Here is a 25,622-nt window from a genome sequence, read left to right as displayed (position 1 = left end):
TGTTCTAGGAGATTCAACATCTGAATCACTGGAGTTCCAGAATGTGGGAAAAGGGAAAAAGGAGCAATGGGAAACTATCAGAGAAATGCTATAAGAAAATTTCCCAGAAGGCTGTCTTTAGATTGAAAGGGTTCATCAGTTGTCCTCTTGTGAGTGAGTGAAGGAATAAATGAATAGAACAGGACAGAACACACCATGGCACATCATTATGAAAAGAAAATTTGAGCATCTCAATATAAGGAAAAGAAAGATGACAAAAGATTCCAGAGGGTAAAAACTGTACACATTCAAATAATCAGAAATGAGAATGGCATATTGTTTTTAGTAGCAACACCAGAAGCTAGAAGGTATTAGAGCCTCCTTTCAAAATTTAACCTAGAATTATGTGCTCAGATAAATTATCAATTAAAGATAAGGGCAGATAGAACAGAAACATTTTTAGGGCTGGGTATGGTGGCTCACATCTAATCCCAGCACTTTGAGAGACTAGGCGGGAGGATTGCTTGAGCCCAGGAGTTTGATACCAGCCCAAGCAACATAGTGAAACTTCATCTCTACAAAAATAAAAAATTAGCTGGGCACGATGCTACATGCCTGTAGTCCCAGTTATTCAGGAGGCTGAGGTGGGAGGATTGCTTGAGCCCAGGAGGTCAAGGCTGCAGTGAGCTGAGATGGCACCACTGCAATCCAGCCTGAGTGACAGACAGAGACCGCATCTCTAAAAAAAAACAAAAACATGTTTTCAGGTGGGCAAAGTGTTTAAAAATTTAGTTCCCATGCTACTGGAAGATCTAAATTACTAATGCAAGATGTACATTAAGAAAGAGGAAGACTTGGGTTTTAGTAAACTTAGACTTTACAGTGGAACTTCCAGAAGAATGGCAAAAGCCTTTCCAGGATAAGATTTTTCAGTGAGCATAGACAAGAACTAATCCAGATTAGAGTAGTGGGACAGAGGATTCCAGCAGGGATGGTTCCACAAGGGGAAAAGCAGAACAGGGAAGATTAAAAAAGGAAGAAGAAGAAAAACAGGTACTTTACCTAATGTGTTGGAATGTAGCGGAAGTACCCTTGTATTTCTCTCGCAGTTTAGGTATAAATTAGTGATAGGAATATAGAAAGTGAAGCAAATATAAAAACGAGGTAATCACTTCTGCTCCTAGTGATGACGCACTTGGTAATCTGGACCACCTCTCCCACTGAGGATAACCGTTAATAGAAAAGCTGTATTAAAAATAAAACCTATATTCTTGAAGGCATCAAGAAGTTAACTAGGTAATGAAGAATAACTGGGCCAGGGTCCTGCAGAAGACAGAGCCCTGGGGAGGTTAGCCCTTTGTTGAGCACTGGATAGCCGGTTTGGAGGGAGATGAGCGGCACTTCTGACAGCCTTTTCAGAACAGAGGACAGAGGCTGGAATCAGAGGACAGAGGTTGGAATTCACGGGTTGCCAAAGTGGGGGAATTGTCCTAGTGAACTTTCCTCACTTTTAATTGGGCTCCCAAAAGATTGCACTCTGGAAGTACAGGTGACCTGGATATAAATAGGCCTTCTCAGGGACTCCACTCAGCTCCAAATTATCTCAGACTGGATTGAGGTGATTCTAGATTGTTACTGCCCCACAGGCACCACACATTAGAAAACATGAATTTTCTCTGGAGGAAAATAACATCATCTTAGGAATCAAGTTATTTCTACGATTGTCAAATACAGTGTCTGGTATATGGTGAAAAATAACCAGGCAACAGAAAGACAAGACAATAACAAGAACAGACCTACAGCAGATACAAATATTAGAGCTATCAGACACAGACATTAAGATAACTGTGCCTAGTGCATTCACAGACATTAAAATAACTGTGCCTAGTGCATTCACAGAAATAAAAGGCACGAATTAGAACTTCAGGATAGAACTGGGAACTAAAGAAAATTCAAATGGACATTCTAGAATGAAAGATAAAGTTTCTGAAATGAGGAATTCATTGGTTGGGCTTCATAGCAAATTAGACACAACAGAAGAAAAAATTAGAGACTTGGAGCATAGGACAGAAGAAAATATCCAGAGTGATTCCCAGAGACACACACAAAAAGATGAAAAGTGAAGAAGAGAGGGAAAGGGACATAGAGGAGGTAAGAAGGTCTAACGTGTTGTTGGAATCTCAGGACAGGAGAGAGAGAAAATGAGTCAGAAACAACATCCTAAGAGATAATGGCCGTCACTTCCCCAGAGTAGCAGAAGACATCAAGCCATAGATTTAGGAAGCTCCAAAAACCCCAAGCAAGAAAAATAAAAAGAAATCCGTACGTAATAATTACTGAAAGATCTCAGACAGAGAAAATCTTAAAATCAGCTGGAGGAAGAAAAATCAAAATAAGCAAAAACAGTGGAAAGCGGAAGACCTGGCATAGCTTTTAAAATTCCAAACGAAAAGAACTACCAGTCTGGAGTTCTAAGCCCAGTGAAAGATACATCAAGAGGCAAGGTGAGAAAAGAGTTTCCTAACAAAGCTGAATTACCAGTAGACCTTCACTGTAGGAAATATTAAAAGAGTATTTTGGGGGCAGAAAGAAAACAGTCACAGATGGAAGGTCAGAAATATGGGAAGGCATGAATTTTAAAAATAGGTAAATAGGTGGGTTAAAGTGAATATTGGCTGTATGAAACAATACTGATGTTTTATGGATGCATGTGTATATGTACTCACACATTTAAAATATACAGTAACAATAGCATGTAAGAATGTAAGGAAGGGGATAAATTTCATATTCTGAGGTTCTTGCATTGTATGGGAAAAAGGGTAAGAATGTCAATTAATGTTAGATGTCAAGTCATAGATATTTGTAATCCAGGGCGGCCGCTTAAAGAATCATAAAAGTGTGTGTGATGTCCAAGTCAGTAGAGAAGAACAAATGTAGTTTAAAAATTACAAAATCTAAAGGAAACCAAGAAAGAAGAGAGAACAAAGAGCCAAATGTAGAAAATACCTATTATTTTAGAAGCATAAACTCAAATATATCAGAATAACACTAAAGGCAAAATGACCTTACATGCCAATTAAAAGACAAAGGATTGTTGGATTAGCAAAAAAACAAAAACAACTGGGTGGGAATGGGGTAGAAGGGATAGGAGATGAGGAGTGAAACTTATCTGCATTTACCATTTTTGTGTAACTCTGACTTTTGAAACCAGGTTAATGTTTCTTATACATCCCCTTTAATCAACAGGGATGGGAAGGGGGCCTTAAGCCGAATACAAACAGAAACATGAACCTAACTGTATTTCAAATAAATAATATAATCACACTAATGGAATGAAGCCTAAATAACTTTTGAACACAGTATATTGACTCTATACCTCTGGCTAAAGACAAAAAGAACTGTAAACACATAACTGGATTCTAGTTTGTAGGTTTCTTTTACACAGTGGCATGGGCTAACAGTTCTAAAACTACTTTATATTTTAGGATTGGTCCAATAAGGAAGTACATTGTGAATAATGGGAGCAGGGTTTCTAGGGGAAGGTTGGGATGAATATATGGTTTTTTATAGATGTAGAAATAGATACAGAATGTTTCTTAGTTTGTCTGCTGAGAAGGCCCAGAAGCAGAGGTGCCAGTAGCAATGAGCACAGCTGGTACCCACATCTTGGTTTCTAGATACCATTCTCCATGAAGAGGTACCCTGGCTTCTTGGAAGAATGGCTGCTTACAAGGCTGGGGCTGGAAAAATGTAAGATAAGCCTCAGACATACTGTGCTAGAAAGGAAGTGCTCAAAGGATGGGGACATGTCAAGAGTTCACAGGAGTTCACAAGAGCGCCTAGTGGTCAAATCCAGGACATTTTCAAGCATCAAAATAAGTAATAATAGTAATGGATTACAAACTCTACAATAAAATAAGACCAAACTATAAGGCCAAACTGATAGGAATGAATACATAAGTAAAGGAGAAGGGAAAGCTTTCATTACAGTAGAATGCCAGCTATTAAATGGAGAAGGAATGATGGAAGTAGAAAATCCGTGTTTGGCAACCCTGTAATAATTGATTTAGGCAAGTTTGATGAGAAATAGGAGTTTACGTAGTCTCAAAGTGTCTCCCTCCACTATACCATTAATGACAAAGGGAAAAACAGTAACTTTACAAGGGAGAAACCTGGCAGACATCACCATAACTCAGTAATGCAAAATTCACTGTCATCATTAATGCATATCAAATAGATACCATGGTGCACTGAAGGGACACACTATCCTTCCGGGGCATCTCTTTCAAAAACGTATGGCCTGAATCTGATCTTAAGGAAAAAACCCAAATTGAGGGACATTCCCCCACCCCCCCTAAAAAAAGGCCTTTACTCTTTAAAAAATGTTAAGGTCATGAGAGGCAAAGAAAGTCTGAAGAACTATTTCAGATTACCGTAGACTAAAGAGCTGTGATAACAAAATGTGACATGGAATCCCGGACTGGAATCTTGGACTAGAAAAAATTTTCTTTCGAAGGACATTATTTGAATGGTTGGCAAAATTTGAATAAGGCCTGTAGATAGATAGGCCTGTAGAATAGATAATAGTTTTGTATCAATGTTAATTTTATAATTGTTATAATTGTACCATAGTTATTTAAGAGAATGTCCTTGTTTGTAGGGCTACTTGGGAGATACGAAGCCTGCACCATTCAGAAAATAAAGGGGGGTGTGTGTGTGTGTGTGTGTGTGTGTGTGTGTGTGTACAGAGGAGCACCCATGCAGAGTCCCCTAGTGTCCTCCTGTCTCCTACAAGAAGGCACACCCCTTTCCTCCGTCGGGCAGTCAGGCAGCTGTTAGAGGTGGGGCTAGGTTGTAGCTGGTTCGTTTCTGGTCGCCTCTAGTTTCAAACACATTGAGGATGAAGTCCATCCTGTGTATGTTTTAGGCCCGTCCCTCTAGCAGGATTTTGGGATCTAAGCACCATCGCATCCTTCTGTCTAGGAGAGCAGGGCCTCTCACCTTGTTTTTCTTCTTCAAAAGTATCTTGGCCGGGCACGGTGGCTCATGCCTGTAATTCCAGCACTTTGGGAGGCTGAGGTGGGCAGATCACGAGGTCAGGAGATCAAGACCATCCTGGCTAACATGGTGAAACCCCATCTCTACTAAAAAAATACAAAAAATTAGCTGGGCATGGTGGCAGGCGCCTGTAGTCCCAGCTACCTGGGAGGCTGAGGCAGGAGAATGGCATGAACCTGGGAGGCGGAGGTTGCAGTGAGCCGAGATCGCGCCACTGCACTCCAGCCTGGGCGACAGAGTGAGACTCCGTCTCAAAAAAAAAAAATCTTGGCTGTTCTTGGCCTTCTAAATTTCCATTTAGATTTCAGAATTGACTTGTTAATTTCCACTGCTGAGTAGAAGAATGACTCCCATACATGGCTGTATATACCTTTACTGTATTTTATTTTATTTATTTTGAGACGGAATCTTGCTCTGTTGTCCAGGCTGGAGTGCAGTGGCGTGATCTCTGCTCACTGCAACCTCCACCTGCCAGGTTCAAATGATTCTTCTGCCTCAGCCTCCTGAGTAACTGGGTTTACAGGTGTGCACGCCACCACGCCTGGCTAATTTTATGTATTTTAGTAGAGACAGGGTTTCACCATGTCGGCCAGGCTGGTCTCAAACTCCTGACCTCAGGTGATCCACCCACCTCGGCCTCCCAAAGTGCTGGGATGACAGGTGTGAGCCACTGCACCTGGCCTTGTGCATACCTTTGGTTGTGTTGTTTGTCTTCCAGCTTTTCAGAAGAGCTGGTAGATGAAGCTCTGGGTGCAGTGGCTGCTGAACTTCAGGATATGTGTGAAGATTATGCAGAAGCTGTGTTCACCTCAGAATTCTTAGAGGCTGCTACATAAAGGCTCTCCGAGGCGAGGCCCTTTGTCTCACACTGGAGAAGGGATGGCACTACCCTTTGTTTTGGCCCACAGGAGATTTTCATCCTCAGCTGTCCATCCAGGCCCAGAAGGTGCTGCCCACTGAAAGGAAGGCAGTGCCAGGGAGGTCATCCTCACTTTGCATTTTCTTTTGTTGTGGCAATGGTTCTAGAAATGTATGATGCAATGTATTACACTTACCGGTGCCCAGGAAACACGACTTGATTATGGCAATATTTTCAGAATGTGTACTTTTCCTATTGAAATATGATGTTCATTCCTCTGGCTCAGTTTGGTGATGAAAATGTTTTGAAAGATAATCGATACGTATATTTCACACACAGATTCAGGTTGCTGTTGAACCCTTGGTGGCATTGATGCCAACACAAGTGCAGCTACTAGCTGGTCCCATCGCCGGGCCCCTGTTTTGCATCTTTGGCGATTTCCTGTCAGGACCTCTGGCCCTACTAGGCTACAGACTCAGGGAGAGCACAGTTTGGCTATGCTGCCAAACCTCTGCTCTGCTGCAGCTTATTACAAACAGGAGCCCCCCACCCCCACCCCCGGTTGTCAGTGCACAATAATAAACACACATTTCTTCAATGTTCCATTCCTAGGTGATTTTCACATTTTTAGTTCCTCAGCATATTTTATTGCTGTGTGTTGACACAATCTGGTATAAAAAACTTTCTCTGGATTCAGAGGAAGTTTGAGGAATTAGGAGAGGCCCAGGCCTTCTCTGTGCCTGAAGGTACAGAGCTCGCTGTGTCTCCGATATGAGGTCAGAAGTGTCTCTATTTCATACCACAAAGGAACTCCGAGTGGGAGTAGAGAACAGACGGATGGCGCGAAGACCTCTGCGTCTCCCCAGAGAAAGGAAGAAACTTAAGAACCATCATAGCCTGGTCCTCCAACATCTTACAGATCATGTTTTCCGAGAGAAAAGCCTGTGTTTTCAGAAACTCTGAATTCAGAAAAAGAAACAGAATGTGCATAAGAATCAGGCCACTGCCTGGGAAGACTTCCTCTCAATTCGTAGCCTGAGGCTCAGCGAAGGAAACGTGCAGAAAGAATGCCTGAGACACCCCCAGGGGATAAGGGAACTCTTTATAACCCGTCCAGTGCTGTCACCTGGGATTTTTCTCTGAAGTACAAGAATTTCAGGTGATTTAAGCTGCTTGATCACATTTATTTGTGCAAAATTGATTTTCATTTAATGTTAATGTTTTCCTGCTTAATTTTATATAACTTCAAAATGTAAAGAGCTTCAAGGTAAATTACAAGGTCTTTCAACTGGGGAGTTAAATGTGTACACTTGAATTAATAGGAGCACCTGTCGTTGCTAGTATAAAGTAATTTGTGTGGCAGTTTGTACTGTGCTGATTTTTAAAAATAAACCCAATATTTTAAAGTATGTGCCTGTCTATTTGAAATAATTTACATCTCCCTTTTTTCCCACAGGCAAAGTGAAATGTGATTTACAGAAACCATTGAGAATACTTTTATATGTGATATGAATATAGTGGATTATTTGCCACCCCTTCCCACCGAGAAAAAAAACAAATGACAATAAAAGCTAACATTTATTGGGCACCTGCTGGAGCATTGCTCTCCAGGCCCACCATGTAGTAACTTACTTAATCCTCACCTCATCTCTGTGAGGTGGACAGCATCATTGTTCCCATTGTATAGATGAATAAAGCAAGGCACAGGAGGAGATAATTTGACCAAACAAACTTTGAGTTCACCTGAGCACATCTTCCTGCCTTTCCCTATCCCCACCCAGCGTGTGCTGGACACAGTCCTGTGGAGCAGTTCCTTTCCTCACACTTCCTGCTGCAGCCCACGTCCTGAAAGACCGAGCCCAGGCTTTGCCTTGTTTCAGGATCTTCCCACTCTCTCTCCTGCTCCTCCCACCAGGCGGATCTACCCTTCTGTGACTCACGGGTGGGGCTTCAACCAGCCCCAGTGTCCAGGTGTCGACTTTATATCCCTAGCCCATTGCAAACATCTGCAGCCAGAGCATTCTCCAAAGACACAAAAATATACTGCAAGAAATAAACATTTTTATTTGAAAATGGAAGCTAAATCCTTAAAATATAAAAGTTCCCATTTATCGCCTTGGAGCCAACCCAGACATCTAGAATTTTTGTTCTTCATGAACAAGGGCTGACCGTACATCATTCTGTAATTCCCTTCAGCTTTCTCCCGAACTATTCGTGTACTATTTTCAGAAGCAGAAACACAGGAGTTCAGTGTTTTTATGTTGCATAGGCCATCCCCAATGCACAGAGACATGAAAAATGCACTCCAAGCACTCCACCGCCGCAGCTTGACCACACGGGTGGGCTGTCTGTTTCTGTGCTTACCTCTAGACCGTTTAGTTCCTTGAGGACAGGGACCCTGCCTAGCTTGTAGTTGGTCCTCAGTAAATTCTTATGAATTAATGAAAGGTGAAGGGCAGACTGATTGATTTTATACAGGGGGGTCTGTCACATATAGTCCATAGAAATCTATGTTGTCCTTTTGTGATCCCGAGATAGAATACCGTTGAGAACTATAATTCCATTTTGGAGGTACTGCTGCCGTTGCAATTCCAGCTCAGATGGCAAGAACTTACTTCCTCCTCCTAGAGCAGGGGATGGGCCTCAACCTCAGGCTGCTCCTGACCTTGAGTGAGCCTTGGCCAGAGTGCTCCTGGAGACTAGGCTGGGGCGGCCCAGGGACTGGAGAAGAAGACAGGAGGATGTGCATGGGAGCCCCTTTCCTCTCATGTTCTGTTACTATTTCAGCACTGTGATCCCTTCTCCCTCTCCCAGCTGGTGCTGGGGTTTGGAGGAAAGATGGTGAGGAGAGAAGGGTTTTCCTCTCTCCACTTCCTCCCTGGGCTCACGGTTCCTGCTTTCCTGAAGGTGGTCTGAGTGTGTGTGTGTGTGTTGGGGGAGTGGGGGAGGTGGAGGCATGAACTGCACTGTGGCTAGTGGGTCTGAAAGACAGGAGGAAGGGCCTGAGGGAAGCCCCAGGGCCAACAGCAAGGGGAAGGGTCCAAGTCAGAAAGTCCCCTGCGCTCTCTGTGGCTGTGTAGGTTTCCATCACGCTTCTGTGTTTGTGAGAGGAGCTCTCTTGGTTTTGGCAACGTGAGACAGTAGTGAGAATTTCCTGCAGAGCCTGTAAATCAGGGGTGTCCACATCATCATGGGCTTGTTATCACCACAGAAGTGCCCTCTGGAAGGGGCCGGCCCGTGAAAGGGCTCCCGGTTCTCTGGGCTCTTGGAGAGCCACAGAAGGGCAGTGGCCTTGCCCCTCTCAGTCCGTTCGTTCAGGAGCCGAGATCTCAGATCTGTTTCCACGCTGGCGTGTTGCCTGAGCCCAATAACGGGGGCCTGGATTGGAGGAGCTTCCGCCTGACATCCTGTGTACTTCCTATCAGTCCTCAGTAAGGGCCCCAGGAAACCCCAGATAGGGACCCTAGGCTGGTTGTCAGGCCCAAGTGAACTCAGGCAACAGACCCAGTAGGGTCATTCCCCAACCTGGAGTGCACAGCTGGCTTCCAGAGTCAGGGCTCCCCTCCCAGTTCAGCTGCAGTGCTGGGTTCCCCTCTTGCCAGCCTGCCCAGGGCCTTGCTCCGCCCTCCCCAGTCTTCTCCCCAAGCCTGCACCTGCCTTCCCAGATGACCCTTTTATCCTTTATCTGCTGCTCTCCCTAGAGTCCCCTTGGCTCTTCTTGTCCTCATATACCTGGAAATCCTTTCCTTAAACCAGACCTCCAGTTTTTTACTGTTTTCCCTGGCTCGCTTTCCATCCATCCAACTGGACTTCTGCCTGTGGCCTGGAGTTAGGTCCATCCGTTCCCACCACCGAGACTGCCTTCTAGCCCCCAACCTCGTCACAGCTGGCTACTCCCCTTGGGGAGTCCAAGCCACTTGCATACGCTGTCCTCTCTCTCCCTGGTGGTGTCATTTATTCCCCATGACACTCTGGGTCTCATAGTTTTATCCCTCCCTCCACTCATTCCAACACCTCAAAATCCTTTCTGGAGAACCTTCAAAGGTCTTACCCAGTCATTTCTGGAGCATCTTTACACTATCTCAGGTGAGACCCCATCCACCTCCATGTCCTCATCTCTAAAACCCCTTCTGGTCACTGCTGGCCCTTTGCTTTCATTGCAGCCCTCCACCCTGTCCCCTTTTAGCCTCCCCACTTGGGATCTCTCATCTTATATTGCTCTGTGGCCTCCTCCACCCCCACCCTTCCTCTCTGCCTCCCTCCCTGAATTTAGTCACGCATTTCCCTTCTGCTCTGCTTGGCTCCCCCAGAATCTCCCACCCACACATCGTTCCTCTGTCTTCACTGTGGGTCTTGGCTAGGTCAGCCTGAGGCCTCTCACTCCTGGGCTGCGGAGCCCTGCAGAAGGTCACTGGGCCTGTGTCCCGGAAGCCCACAGCACATTCCTGCCACCTGCCACAGGGAGGCCCTCAGTGCTCCAAGATAGCTCTGTCCATGCCTGTCAACTCTTGTAGACTGGTGAGAATTCTAGGGAGACCTTCAGCTCTGAAATGCTGTGATCACGAGGGGCAGGAGCATTCAGATCCCAGACATGTGGGCTCTGCCATCTGCCCCACAGCCCCAGAGTTCCCTAAGCCTAAGCTGAATTTGACACTCGTTTCTCAAGTGCACATGGGAAGCAGGGAGTCCAGGGAGCCATGGAGATCAAACTGGCCACCAAACTTGTGCAGCCACCATCCTATATGGCCCTAAAGACCTCCGGGGGAGAGTGACCTCTCCAGGGCCAGGCTCAGTAAGAGATGTGGCTTTTCTTAACCATAATTAGCCAACGCACTGCTTCTGGAGAGTTACTGAAGGTCAAGAGAAGTTCCCTGAACGCTTTGAACAACAACTCACCTATTAGCTGGCACTTTAGAATTTATAAAATGCATTTACATGTATTCTTTCCTGACATCACTGTAACCACTCCTGTTTTATATAGCAACAGTAATTCGGCTCATTAAGAACTGGAGCCGCAAGTTAAACTCCTGTGTGATTTTCGTGTCTTGGTTTCCTAATAGGTGAAATGGGGATGAAAAAATAGCACCCACCCGAGGTTTTGGTGAGGATTAAGGGAAATACCCATGAAACCACTTAGAATCGCGCTGGGCAGACAGTAAGTGCTCAATAAATGTTACCTATTAGACTCCCCGCTGAGAGCCTCATAAGAGGGACCCTTTCAGCTTGTTCGCACAGGCTTGGTTCCGAAGTGTGTCCCTGGCCTTCTTCCACCCATTGCGTTCTCTCTCCTGCTCACAATCCTGTGTCTCTCCTCGTCTCGCCTGTCACATCGGACACTCGGCAACACTTTTCCTGGCCTGGCCTTTGGCTGCCCTGAGTCACACACACACCTGGCTTCCCCCTCCAGCTGGTCTGCCTGGGCTGCCTCAGATGGACGCCCTTGCTCTAGGGCTTCCGGTGCCACCAGAACTTTCTAAACTGGACCACATCCTTATGGAGTAGTTGAAGTATTAGCCCCATTTTACAGATGAAGAGACTGAGGTTTGTAGAAATTAAGGGGCTTGCTCCGTGTCACGCAGACATGGGGACAGGGCTAGAACTCAACCTGGATCCTTTGACTTCAAGTCTAGTAGCCTTTCCATTCTGCCACACAGTTTGATCTTTCTGCCAAGTAGATGATTCTTAGATGGCCTAGGAAATCTTAGCAGATGTCAAACATAAGGGCAGTCTCCAATTTTTAAAAAATCAGCAAATATTTTCTGTGGTCCCGCTCTTTGCCAGGCACGATGGTACTTAGTTCTGGGCGTATAAAGAGGACTGACATATCTGTCTTCACTTTCTTTTTTTTTTTTTTTTTTTTTTTTTTTTTGAGATGGAATCTCGCTCTGTCCCCCAGGCTGGAGTGCAGTGGTGTGATCTCAACTTACTGGAACCTCTGCCTCCCGGATTCAGGCGATTCTCCGGCCTCAGCCTCCTGTGTATCAGGGATTACAGGTGTCTACCACACCCTTGCTTCACTTCCTAACACGGCCCAGCACAGTGACCAGGTCAGAACTGAGCTGTGGGCTCAGTTTCCAGCCACTCCATCAGGGTCTGCTTTCCTGAGCCCCTACACTCCTGCTGGGGCTAGAAACCCTGCCCACAGAGTAGCGATCACCCCACTGCTTGGGTGCTATGTCCTAGGTGCTTTATTTACATCACCTCATCTGAATCTCACACTAGTATTGAGATACAGAGTATCATCCCATTTTACAGATGAAACGGAAACCAAGCAAAGTGCAGATTTTCCCATCTGGAAAGTGGTTGTCACTGGGTCTCATTACAGATTTGATATTCTTCCCAGCATACTGCAGTGCTGCTCCCTGGGCCCTGGCATCCAGCCTGCTGCTGGCCAGGCCCTCCCTTCTCAGAGTCTCCTGCCAGGAGCTGGGGCTCTGCTCTGAAGGCACAAGTCAACTAGCGGCTGCATGCTGTGCTGTGGTCTCACCTGTGGCCTTGCCCACCTGGGCCAGGTGACTGTGAATTGGATGTGCCAGTACCAGCCCTAGCCTGGGCTGTCTCTGGGCCGGCTGTGCCCATGCAGTGCTGTTCTCCAGATGACTTTCTGCTGCACCCAGGCCAGCCTCCGCAAAGCCAGCATCCCCAGTGCTCCTGTCTAGTTTCCTCCCCTGCCTCCCAAAGGCAGCATTCTCAGGCAGCCTCTCCCCATGTGGTGGCAAAATGGGCCCAGCAGCCTCAGCCTGATGTTCTTTCTATTTAGCAATCACAGTAGAAAAGAAGAACCCGTGATCCCCAAGAGGGCCAGCCAATGCCCCTGGGTTACTGCTCTCTGCCTCTGATTGGCCCAACTTGAGTAACAAGCCCATTTCCCAACGAATCCCTATGTTCTGATTGGCCACATGGGAGTCATATGTCCACCCCCGGAAAAGGGGACGGATCAGCATCATCTTAGCTACTGAACAAGGGGCAGGCAGCTCCCCTGAGGAAGATGGGGTCCCTGCACCTGAAGCGGAGGGAGTTGACGCTGGACAGGCACAAACTGCCACTGCACATATAAAAAAGAGCGTGCCTGGTCATAGACAGTTTTCAATTTGCATTACCATTCATTTAAGGTTCACTACAGACTACAGAAGTGCAGAGAGGCCGGGCGCGGTGGCTCACGCCTGTCATCCCAGCACTTTGGGAGGCCAAGGCGGACGGATTACTTGAGGTCAGGAGTTTGAGACCAGCCTGGCCAACATGGTGAAACCCTGTCTCTACTAAAAATACAAAAATTAGCCTGGCATGGTGGTACACACCTGTAGTCCCAGCTACTCAGGAGGCTGAGGCAGGAGAATCACTTGAATCTGGGAGGTGGAGGTTGCAGTGAGTTGAGATCGTGTCACTGCACTCCGCACTCCAGCCTGGGTGACAGAGTGAGACTCTGTCTCAAAAAAAAAAAGAGAAAGAAAAGAAATGCAAAGAGAGTTAGACACAGACCTTTTCAAAGCAGAATAAAAACAAAGCGGGAGGGGAGGGAAGCTAGCGGACTGTGGTTGTACATTGAAAGGGGCTAGTCACTGTTAGTGAGGGTTGTGGTTTTGATGGTCTTCATGGAGGAGGTAACATTTGAATTAGGCCTTGAAAGACAGTTGATGCTCTTTCAAAGCATGAAGTCTGGAAAGTGGAGGACATACGTGTGAACACAGTGTGATGAGACAGCAGAGGCGCTGGTGGGATTTACCAGAGCTGATAGGCCCACACAGCCGTCTCAGCCCTACACAGGTGAGCAGGAGAGCACCCTGTACCCGAGGAGGCTGAATGCATTGGAGGCAGTGAGGAGTGGCCTCAACAGCTCATTACTCCACCAGGCAAAGAATTTTGTTCAGCTTCAAGAAGATGCTCTTGAGTAGGAATAGACAACGTCCCCCATCCTGTCCTCCCTCCCTCCCTTTGAAAGCAAGACTTACCTCGGATTGCCCTTGCTCACGCTTTCTAATTTTTATTCTGTTTCTAAATGGGGGAGTCTACCGGGAGCCCCAGGCCCTTGCCAAGTGCTCCATCTGTATTTAATCAATCCCTCCTCTGAAATCCAATCCGTCATAAATTCCAGCCGCACAATAAATGTGCAGAGAGGTCTGCAAGCATGGGCTTTTATAGTCAAAGAGAAGCAGCATTGGGGCCCGAACGATTGAATCAAGAACAATGGGACTCCGAGAGAGGTGCGTGCAGGAGGGGCAAATACCGGAAGGCGAGCGGCTGTGCCTGGAGAGCCTGCTGTTCTTGGCCTGAGTATGTGCCCTCCCAGCAAGCTGGGCACGTCCTCTGCCGGCCTCCCCACCTTTATTAGCTCTTGGTAATGGATTTTATATCTGCTCAGTGTGATGAAGGAGTCTTGGCAGTTCTCAAAGACCTACAGAATCTCCTCCCAGCCCTCCAATGAGAAGCCAGCAGCCTTCGTCACCCTTGTAGGTGGCTCTCTGACCAACATTTACTTTAATGTCAAAAAGAAATCCCAGGCATGGGATCTGAAACAGATGTGGGGCCGATCGGGCGGCTGGGTCTTTGTGAGGACAATTCAGGCAGGGCCTGGGGACCTGGGCTCTTTCTGTCCATGTTGATCGTGGTCTAACCTCTGGAGGAGCAAGTAGTGGACTCCCCATTCCGGGCTGGGGCCTCGGGCTGGCATGCATCACTTGTGACCTGCAGCATGTGTGACAGAGGCCGCCTGGGCATGAGTGGGGGGAGCTGCTGGCTTGGCTGGCAGAGCTTTTAATTAACTCAGATAATTGTTCACAGCTTTAGGCATGAACAAGCCCCAGGCTCCTCACACTGACTTAGGGGGCCTGTTTCCCATCCGAACAAAGGAATTGACTAAAACTGGAGTTCTTGCTATTTTGAAGGGTCAGGACCCCTTTCAAAACCTGGATCAATAAAGACACACACACACAGGGGCCGGGGGTGGTGGCTCACGCCTGTAATCCCAGCACTTCAGGAGCCCGAGGCGGGTGGATCACCTGAGGTCGGGAGCTCGAGACCAGCCTGGCCAACATGGTGAAACCCCGTCTCTACTAAAAATACAAAAATTAGCTGGGCGTGGTGGCGCGTGCCTGTAATCCCAGCTACTCAGGAGGCTAAGGTAGGAGAATGACTTGAACCCGGGAGGCAGAGGTTGCAGTGAGCCGAGATCGCACCATTGTACTCCAGCCGGGGCAACACAGAGAGACTCCATCTCAAAAAAAAACAAAAACAAAAACAACTATCTGCAACAGTTCATGTACATAGCAGTGTCCCCGTCACAATGCACTTTCCAATCTCTGAGGCAGGCAGAGAAGGATTTACTACCCCTTTTTCTGTGAATGAGAGCAAAAACCCAAAGTGGAAACAGGTCTCACAGGAAATCAGGAGCAAAACTGGGATTAGACCTAAGGTCCTCTGATTCCCAGTCTGGTGCTCACTGGGCTGCATCACTGTTTCCTCTTGCTTTTTTAGCCTGTTTCCTTTTGATGCATGAAAAAAACCCCAAACAAACCAAAACAGAAAACCTCATCCCCCCACCCCAGGAATGTCCAGTAACTCTTCCCCAGTGTGTGTGGAGGGGAGCAGAAATCCACTTCCCCAAGTGGAGCCTCACTGCATCTTAGGCTCAGAAGGCTTTTGTTAAGTATTACTTTCTGCAGCTTGAAATAGAATGTCAAGAAATAGAACTCTGAAAATCATGGTGGTTCTTACTTCCCAAGTATGAAATATTGCAATGTCGAAACATTGAAAAGCACACAGCCTGCGGCAGCCCCAACAAAAAAGCACGACGGGAGGACCAGCAGCCTCTTCCTCCTCGGGAGGGGGGGAGGGATCGATACGGGAGAGCCCCCAACCCCTTCTGTGCAGTTTCCTGCAGAGGATGTTCTCACATCCTCATGCCCGGAGGACTGCTCATCACAGCTGGCCAAAAAGTCCCTCACTCACACACCCCTAAATAAAGGCAGCTGCACCCTTCTGGAAGTTTCTGGAACCCTTAACTTTGGCCGGGGTCTCGGGGTGAGTTCTGGGGGAATTCCTGGGTAGGCGTGATGACACAGCCCCTACTGTTGAAGCCATTTGGAATTCATGATGCAATCCCTCACGAGAAGTGTCCAGCCCTCAGAAGTCTATTGCACTCTCCATGCCCTTGGAATATGGTTATGTGGATACAGGGCCCTGCCTCCCAAGACAGGATCCTCCAATCTTTGTCTCCCACACCTGGAAGCTGGGGCATGAATGTCCCAGCTTTGCCTAATCATGCTTGGCTGGAATGAATGATTCAAAACTGATGTTTCTTTAGAACCCATTCATTCAGGGGCTGGTGTCTACAGTGAAGAGAATGGCCATCAGACTAAAGTCCTTCTGCTAAAAGGTGACTGCTGTGCTTTCTAGAAAATTCTTGGCCTTCTCCAGCAGCCTCAGTTCCCATCTGCTTTTCTTTTTGGTTGTTGTTGTTTTTGAGACAGAGTCTTGCTCTGTTGTCCAGGCTGGAGTGCAGTGGCGTGATCTCTGCCCACTGCAACCTCTGCCGTCCAGGTTCAAGCGATTCTCTGGCCTCAGCCTCCCGGGTAGCTGGGGCTACAGGCATGCACCACCGCACCCAGCTAATCTTTGTTGTTATTGTTGTTGTTGTTGTTTGGTAAAGATGGGGTTTCACCATGTTGGCCAGGCTGGTCTCGAACTCCTGACCTTAAGTGATCCGCTCACCTCGGGCTCGCCAAGTTCTGGGATTATAGGCCTGAGCCACCGCACCCGGCCCCATCTGCTTTTCTAGCCTATCCCTGCAGGCTCCTCTGATTCTCTGAGACCCTGATAGCCTGCCAGGAAACTCCCTTTCCGCTTCGGAGAGACTGAGTCTGTTTCTGTTACTTACAAAGGGAAGCAACCGGTGTTGTATAGACATTGCCCGGACCTTCTATGACATCTGCAAGCAACTGCGGTCTGTGTACCCGCTACATGCTGTTCCTTCTCTTGACAGTGACGGCTGGAAGGGAATGATTCTCAGGGGGACACAGAGAGAGAGAAAAGACTTACCGACACAAGCCAGGGACAGCTGCCTACATCTCCATGGGAGGGTGGGAGGAGGGAGCCTTGAGTTAAGAGCCTGAACCCTCTTTCAGTCCCAGTTGTACCACCAAATGCCCTGTTTTGACCTTCCCACCCCATGACCCAGCGCTGAGCTTCCCCGTCAGTACAGTGAGGTGCTGGGGTTGGATCCCGTGAGCAGGTTCGGGAGGGCCTTCCTCCATGCCAGGTTCCAAGTCCAGGAAATCCTTCCAGCTCTTCTGCTTCCTCATCTGCACAAAGGAAGCCCCCAGCCATTTGAGACTCCCTCCCCAGGTGCTCTGAACCTGAAAACAGAGAGCAGTTGTGTGCCCCTCCCGGTCCATCACTTTCTCTACCCCTTACACCTCTCTCCCTCTCTCACATGACTGAAGGTCAGGGCTTCCCAGGCACACTTTCCTTTTCGCCTTTGCCTTCCTGCCTCTAGAAATCGATTTACATAAAACAACCAGAGTCGATTTCTGGAACTGCCTCTTCATTCACCAGCGGCCCTTCTGGACCAAGAGGTTTCCTTGATGGACTGTGTCCTTCAGCCGGTAATTTAATCGGCACCTGCTTGGTGCAACGTCTCCCACTGTGGTTTACCAGGAGCAGCCCAGAAAGGGATGTTTCCATCTTCATGAAAGGCTGTGATGCCTGGAGTCCCCAGAGTGTCCTTTCACTCAGCGTGTAATCTAGTATATCTTTAATAAGTGGAGTCAATTCAGTTTCAAAACCCTTGTAAAATTCAGCCTTTTAGTCATTCTGACCAGAAGCATTCAAATTGCAATATGAATAGATAGCCCCCGCAGCACTGAGAGATCTGCCCGGGATACTAAGTTGGCAGCCACAGAGGAGGGAGGCATTGATAGCCTCAGGAGGCCCTGCCCAGGCCAAGGCAGCTGCCTCTGGGCCCTGGAGAATCCTGCCAACTCAGCTCCTCCCTTGCCTCCTCTACTTGCCAGGGCACCTCGTACAGGGATTAGGAAAACCATAGCATCGTAGCCAAGCCGCAAAGGCTCTGGGACACCGGTGAGTCTAGCAGGTTCACCGTATAGACAAGGAGGGGCTTGCTTTGGTGAACTGCCTGAGGTTGCACCAGCACTTAGTGGCAGAGCCTCAGCCTCTTGGTTTTCTGTGTCTGGTTTTTGTCTTTTTTTTTTCCTGTCTTCTTCTTCTCTCGTGGCTAAGGCAGGAGTGTGGACATTAGAGGGTTTGAATACCTGCTGTACTATTTATTAGCTGTGTGACCTAAATACTTGCTCTTCCACTTATTAGCTGTGAGACCTCTCTAGGCCTGTTTCCTTATCTGTAAAATGGGAATGGTTCTAAGAATCCTCCGCTCCTAATGTTGCTATAAGGATTCAAAGAGGAAACACATGAAAAGTACTTAAAACACTTCCAGGCACATAATAGTCACTCAGCGAATATATATTCCTGTTATTCTTCTGGTTGGTATTTTTCTTAGCATGCTGCTGTACAGCAGGAGAGAAGTAGAGCCAGCAGGAAGAGCTTCCCAGCTGGTAGAGTTAAAGAACTGGAATGGCCTAATAAGTGAAGGGGTTTCTCCCCTACAAGCTTTAAGCCAGCAGAGGTCTGAAGGTTTTTACAATGTCCGGAATCGGGGAGAAGGAGGGAAGGACAGAATGACCCTTTTGTGTTGTGGTTTTGTTTTTGTTTTTTGAGACAGAGTCTTGCTCTGTCACCCAAGCTGGAGGGCAGTGCTGCGATCTCGGCTCACTGCAACCTCTGCCTCCCAGGTACAAGTGATTCTCCTGCCTCAGCCTCCCAAGTAGCTGGGATTACAGGTGCCTGCCACCACGCCCAGATAATTTTTGTATTTTTAGTAGAGATGGGGTTTCACCATGTTGGCCAGGCTGGTCTCGAACTCCTGACCTCATGATCCACCCACCTCCGCCTCCCAAAGTTCTGGGATTATGGGCGTGAGCCACAGTGCCCGACCATCATCTATTATATCATTGTTTTACATGATCTGATTGTGTTTTTTGTCCAACACTGTTAGTAATTGGGCAGCTTTCCCCCCTTGATCTGTCTGCCTTATCATCTACCACTGTATTTGATTTTCTGAGTTTTGGAATCTGTCAGAAACAAACAATATTGTGTGTGAGGCTGGGGCAGGGGAGGGGCATGGCTGAGGTCAGAGCCTCTGGATTTGCTTGTTCCTGGGCCCCCGGCGCTGATGGGAATTTGCAGGAATGCAGACACAAAGAGCCCATCCTGCAGAGAGGTTTAGATTTTCACCCAGTTTCTAATTTTAATTTGGTCTAAGTGTAACTTGAAGACAACTGGGCTTGCTTGGGGCCAATCTCAAGTCTTGACAGCAAACAAGGGCAAAACGCAGATCCAACTGCAAAAGCTTCATGAGCGAGATAAATGGTTGCTGACATTTTTGGGGGCAGATAGGAGGGGTCCACAGCAGAACCTATTGGGCAGCCTGATTAAGCTCTTTCTCCATAATTCCTCTCCTTCTAGCAGCTGGTAGATCTCTCCTTGCCTCTACCCTACCACCCCTCAGCCTCTCTAGATCCCCTCTCCAAAATCCCATCTACCAGCACACCCCATTCAATAAGGCAAAAGAAAGCTAAACAGCAACTGAGAAAACGCAATCTAGGCTTGGGCCTCAACTTGTTTCAGCATCTCATATAAAAATCTGGGCCGGACACGGTGGCTCACGCCTGCAATCCCAGCACTTTGGGAGGCTGAGGTGGGTGGATCACTTGAGGTCAGGAGTTCGAGACCAGCCTGGTCAACACGGTGAAACCCCGTCTCTACTAAAATACAAAATTAGCTGGGTGTGGTGGCAGGCACCTGTAATCTCAGCTACTTGGGAGGCTGAGGCAGGAGAATTGCTTGAACCTGAGAGGCGGAGGTTGTAGTGAGCTGAGATAGGGCCACTGTACTCCAGTCTGGGTGACAGTGCAAGACTCCATCTCAAAAAAAAAAAAAAAAAAAAGATGATGACTTTCTCTGGGTGACAGAGCAAGACTCTGTCTCAAATTAAAAATTAAAAATTAAATAAATAAATAAATAAATAAATAATCTGATGAAGTCCAATTCAACAGATTCTGCAGATGTCTCCAGACATGTTTTGAAAACACAGCAGACACATACATGCCAAGAGCAGCTCGGTCGGGGAGACCCTAACCCAGCAGTGCTAGAGGAATTAAAGGCACACACACAGAAATATAGAGTGTGGAGTGGGAAACCAGGGGTCTCACAGCCTTCACAGCTGAGAGCCTCAAACAGACACTTACCCACTTATTTATTGACAGCAAGCCAGAGATAAGCATTGTTTCTATAGATTATAGATTACCTGAAGGTATTCCTTACAAGAAACAAAGGGATGGGCCAAAATAAAGGGATGGGTTGGGCTAGTTATCTGCAGCAGGAGCATGTCCTTAAGGTACAGATCGCTCATGCTATTGTTTGTGGCTTAAGAACGTCTTTAAGCGGTATTCTGCCCTGGGTCAGGTGTTCCTTGAAGTGGGCAGATCACTTGAGGTCAGGAGTTCAAGACCAACCTGCCCCAACATGGTGAAACCCTGTCTCTACTAAAAATACAAATATTAGCCATGCATGTATTCCCAGCTACCCGAGAGGCTGGGGCAGGAGAATCACTTGAACCCCAGAGGCGGAGGTTGTAGTGAGCCACGATTGTGCCCCTGCACTCCAGCCTGGGTGACAGAGTGGGACTCCATCTCAAAGAAAAGTAAAAAAAAAAAAAAAAAAAAAAAAAGAAGCACACACTAGATAAGCCACAGCCACCAGCAGGGAGAAGGAAAAGGAGGAGGAGAAGGAGGAAGAGGAAGAGGAGGGGAGGAAAGGAGGAGGAGGGGGAGAAAGAGGAGAAGGAAGAGGAGGGGAGGAGGGGAGGAGGAGGGAGAAAGAGGAGGAGGAAGAGGAGAGGAGGAAGAGGAAGAGGAGGGGAGAAGGAGGAGTATGAAGAGGAAGAGGAGAGGAGAGGAGGAGGAGGAGGAAGAGGAAGGGGGGAGGGAGGAGGAGGAGAAGCAGGAGGAAGAAAGGGAGGAAGAGGAAGAGTGAGGGGAGAAGGAAGAGGAGAATGATGGAAGAGGAAAGGGAGGAGGAGGGTGGAAGAGCGAAGGGAGGAGAAGGAAGAGGATGGGGCATGAGGAGGAGGAGGGAGGAGGAAGAGAGAGAAAAGGAGGGGATGGAGGAAGACGGGGATGAGTGAGGAGGACGAGGAGGGGAGGAGGAAGATAGAGGGATGAGGTGGGAGGAAAGAGGAGGAAAAGGATGAGGAGGAAGAAGAGGAAGAGCGAAAGGAAGGAGAACTGAAGAAAGGAGGCTGAGAGGAAGAGAAGGAGGAAAATGAGAAGGAGAAAGGAGGAGGAGAGAGAAGGAGGAATGATGGTAGGAAGAAGAGGAGAAGGAGAATGAGAAGGAGAAAAGAGGAAAGATGGCTACTTAAGAGGAGGAGGTTAGAAGAGAAAGAATGGAGGAGGAGGAGAGGGAGGAGAAAGGAGAATGAGAGAGAGAAAGGGGGGGAAGAGGAGGAAGGAGGGAAGAGAAAGAGAATGAGGAAGGAGGAGGAGGGAGGAAGAGAAGGAGAATTGAGGAGGAGAAAGAGGAGATATGTAGTATGTGTATGGAGGGAAGAAGAAAGAAGAATGAGGAGCAGGAGGGGAGGAAAGAGAAGGAGAATGAGGAGGAAGAAAAGAGAAGAGGAGGAAAGAGGAGGAGAAGGAGGAGGAGGAGGAGGAAGAGAAGGAGAATGAGGAGGAGAAAGAGGAACAGGAGGAAAAGGAGGAGAAGGAGGAGGAAGAGGAGGAGAAGGAGAAGAGGAGGAGGAGGAGAGGAGGAGAAGAAGGAGGAAGAGGAGGAGGAGAAGGGAGGATGAGAAGGAGGAGCAGAGTAGTAGTTCTGGATGGAAGGGCATGTTCCACTCAGTGTTCTGGATTCTGGGTGGAACTGGGGGCATCCTGGGGCAAGAAGGAGTTGGTGAGAAGAAACCAGCTACTCTCAGAGCGATTCTGGAAGGCTCCAAGGAAGAGCAACTGTGTCTGGGACTACTTTTGTGATTAGAGGTGGTTCCCGTGGCAGCGGACAGCAACCATGAGACTACAAAGCATAGGAACCAGAAACGAGGGGGTGAAGAAGGGTGCAGAGTCAGGCTGAGAGCACCTCAGGAAGAGGTGCTTCCAGTGGCCCAGGTGAGACATAGTGATGTGATATTGGCCGGGGAGTGGGACTCATGGATGGAAGGGGCTGTGGAAATTTTGAAGTGGGAGTGAACACTCCTAGCTGGGTGTTTGTGTTTGGCCTGGGAGGATGGCCTCTCTTGCTTGTCCATGTTTATCTCATCCTCTTGGCTTTGGCCCATGGTCCCAGCTCGTCAAGGCCATGGTGAATGACTTTGGCCCATGGTCCCAGCTCGTCAAGGCCATGGTGAATGGCCGTGCTTCTGTCCAGTCTACATGAGCAGCATCCTTCTTATGCAGCTTATTCTCTGTTGTGAGCACTTTTGCTGAGATGCTTGACATAGCTCAAGTCCTGGAGGGAGGTGGAGGCCCCGTCCACTGGAGTCCATCAGGGAGTGGACCGGGGTAAGCCGCTGGACCAGGCTATCATCTTGCTCCTGACTCCCTTTGTTGTTTACAAAGTTACCATCAGAGAGCTGGGCAGCAGCTGTGCCCCAACCCAGACCCAGAAGGCACGGCAATACCCAACTCCACTAGTCGTTATAACTGTGTCCAAATAGGAAACGAGTTTTGCCTGGCATGACTAGCTTTCAGGGGGGCTATGCTGGCTCCTAAGAACTGTCACTTAGCTTTCCAAGTGCTGACACCAGCTGTCCAGGCTGGATAGCCAGGCCTGGGGTCTGTCATGTCGAGGAGTTGTCTTGCAGCCAACTCCCACTTCCTGCCTGCCTGGAGCTCTCCAACCTGTTCACATCTCTGCACACGTCCTCCATGGCCATTGACAGGATGGCCTCCGCTCACTTTTACTGGTTCTCTGGGTTAGAATGCTTGCCTGGGCCTGGGAGCAGCTGGCCACTGTGAAGGCAGGAGCAGAACAAGCTACGGTCAGAGGAAAGGGCCTGGGTGCCAGGTCTCAGAGAAGGGATTCGGTCTGGACTCCTGGCACAGTAACTCTGGTCACTGGGAGCTGGGAGGCCCTGGAGGCCCTGGCTGGCTCCTGCCTCTCTTTATTCCGGGCAGCAGAGGTCAGCGTGGCTAAATTGCTAGTTATCCCTTTCTTCAATTAAGGACAATTCTTCTGACGCAGGAAGTTAACTCCCATCAGTTAATCTAATGGCCTTGAGTCCTGATGTGTTTGCTCTGTCAGAGGCTGGGCTGGAACTTCCTTGGCAGCTGGTAACAGTCAGTGCCTTCAGGAGCTGCCTTGGGGGCAGACAGAGGCTGGGGTGAAGGTTTAAAGAGGGGAACCATGGATCTGGGCCTCTGAGTCATGGTTTTCAGGGGACAGATCTGGCTCACTGTCTTCCCATCTGAGAAATGGGGTGTGGAGTGGTCTGGAGAGATGATTTCTGAAACTCCCATCAACTTGGCACCTCCCCTTAACCGCTCCACCCAGGCCCTCCTGGGTGACTAGTTTAGGGTTTGTGAGGACTAAGTGGTGGGAGGGGAAGGGGTCTGGGTGCCCACCCAGGAAGCATCTGTCAGCAGGTGTTTGCCCGTGTCTGTGTGTACAAGTGTGCCTACACACACCCATGCATGCTTCCCTGAGCACACACAAGCACACATGCATACATCCCATGCACACATACCCAGGCACACACACAAACACGACATGAAGCTGTGCCCAGAAGCAGGAGGGCCCCTGATGCCCTCTGGTCACTGCTGCTGCTGTGAGCCAGGGCTAGGGAGGAGCTCAGGCCCGGGCGTGTCCCCTCTGTGGCAGGCGCATTGCTTCTGCAGCCAGTGTTCTGTCTCCTGCGTGACCCCTCACGCCTATAGACCAGGTGGCCAAGCCTGGGCGTTGTCCAGGCTATCAGGCCTCTGAGGTGCTTCCTGCTTCAGGGGAGGGTGAGGCTAGTGAGGCCCAGCAGACAAAGCACAGGGGCCTGAAACTGAATCCCCCATGACCGCAAGCACCGAACTTTCTCAGCCCCCACTTCCTTATGTGTACACTGACCATAATGCAGTGTAGCTGAGAGAGTACATAAGGGTAAATACCACCTGTCCAATCAATAGTCCTTGCTATTCTCATCCCCACTCCCATCCTCGTATTGGGGAAAGGCTGCAGAATCCATTCCTGCTCTCCTAGCTGGTAACCAATGGCAGGTGCCGGTGAACAGCGTTGGATCCAGGAGCCCAGAGCTTCGGAAATTCCACATCTATTGGAGTTGGTGCTGTCATCTGGCTCTAGGATCCAGAGCTCTTGGAACTCTTGGGTTTCCTGGGAGGTGAACCCTGGCAAATGTGGATGGTTGTTCTCCCTGGGTGAAGCCGTACTAGGGAGTTTGGGTAGAGGGCCCTGGGAAGCCCTGGTTTTGTTGGGTGAGCTGTCAGAAGGCAGAGCAGAACTCATGGATGGGACATGGATACAGATTTCAGCTCAAGCGAGTAAGAACATTCTTAAGGCCAGCACTGGCCAAAATAATAATAGTAATAATAAAATTAAAAAATTTTAAAAAGGAAGAACTCTCACTTAAGATACTGAGCTTCCTGTCCTTGGAGGTAACCAACCAGGAGCTGAAGGACTGCTGAGCACGAATCTTGTGAATGGAGTCAAAGCCCCAGAGGAGGAGAGGAGGCTCTGGACTGAGAGGCCCCATCTAACCCCATGTGTGCCCTGTTTCCATAGAGTTTGCGCGACCCTGGAGCCTGGACCATGGATGAAATTCTCCAGTTGACCTTTTCCCTGTTAAGTGGAGTGGGACAGGGTGGGTTGGGTGCCTGGCTATATAGATGGTAACTGGGCTTCAGCCTTACCAATTTCCGGGGGGAGGCAGGGCACCGTCTCAGTGGAAGGTTGCTACCTCTCAGGCACCACCAAATACGATTGGCCATCTCCTGCCCTCTGTTGGGGCTGGACTGTGGATCCCTGCTGCTCCTAAGCAGAGGTCGTAACCCAAATCTTCGCGGCCCACGAGGCCTGTCCACTAGAATCTCTGCATCCCGGTTTGGGAAGTGGAAGGCGGGTACTGCTCACCACCAGGCCACTGGGGTCCACAAAGCCTGCCCCAGCCTAGAACCCCAGGTGGATGTGCAAGTGTTTTACTTACCCCTTGAGGGTTAAAATCCCTTCTCTTTTGAGGTTAGGTCAGACGCTATAAATGATTCAGAGCCCCTGGAGTGGGGGCTGATGGAGGGGATCCCTCTCTTGTCTCTGATCCCACAGCGACTTTCCTCTTGGCTTCGTGGGAGCCTCCCTGGGTCCCTGTCCTCCTTCCTCTCCCCGTTCCCTCTGTCCCTCTCTCCCGGAGCCGGGCTCTGGGTCTCTGGTCTCCTCTGAATTTCTCTGTCTCTCTCCCTCGGCGTTCCGGCCCTAGGAGCGTCTCTCTCCAGTGCTGTCTCACAGTCTCTGCGCCCCTCTCCCAGTCCAGGGCCCCGTCTCTGTCCGGCCCGCAGTGTCTGGGGCTGTCTCCGCGTCTCTGCGCCCCTGGGCTGCCGCCCCTCGCGCGCTGCGGTGGCCGCGCGGGCCGGAGCGGAGCGGGCTGGAGCGCTGCGGCCGCGGC

The 25,622-nt window shown here is 48.8% G+C and overlaps 1 protein-coding gene across 10 annotated transcripts in view; it reads left to right on the top strand.

The window, feature by feature from the left end:
- KIAA0753 (KIAA0753 ortholog) overlaps nt 1-7,305 on the top strand; it is a 66,038-nt gene extending 58,733 nt beyond the window's left edge. For 9 of the 10 annotated variants that reach the window (XM_017850521.1, XM_017850524.1, XM_017850522.1 and 6 more), the window contains one exon: nt 5,756-7,305. In XM_017850521.1, coding sequence (XP_017706010.1) covers nt 5,756-5,873 — 118 coding nt within the window. In that variant the 3' untranslated portion in view covers nt 5,874-7,305. The remainder of the gene's footprint in view (nt 1-5,755) is intronic. The other variant, XM_017850527.1, reaches the window with a different exon arrangement.
- Nucleotides 7,306-25,622: the final 18,317 nt, after the last annotated feature.

The sequence above is a fragment of the Rhinopithecus bieti genome, unplaced genomic scaffold (assembly GCF_001698545.2).
Source record: "Rhinopithecus bieti isolate Rb0 unplaced genomic scaffold, ASM169854v2 scaffold_32008, whole genome shotgun sequence".
Lineage (NCBI taxonomy): Eukaryota > Metazoa > Chordata > Mammalia > Primates > Cercopithecidae > Rhinopithecus > Rhinopithecus bieti.
Note: the sequence above shows the minus strand (reverse complement) of the source record. Positions and strands in the feature narration are given on the sequence as shown.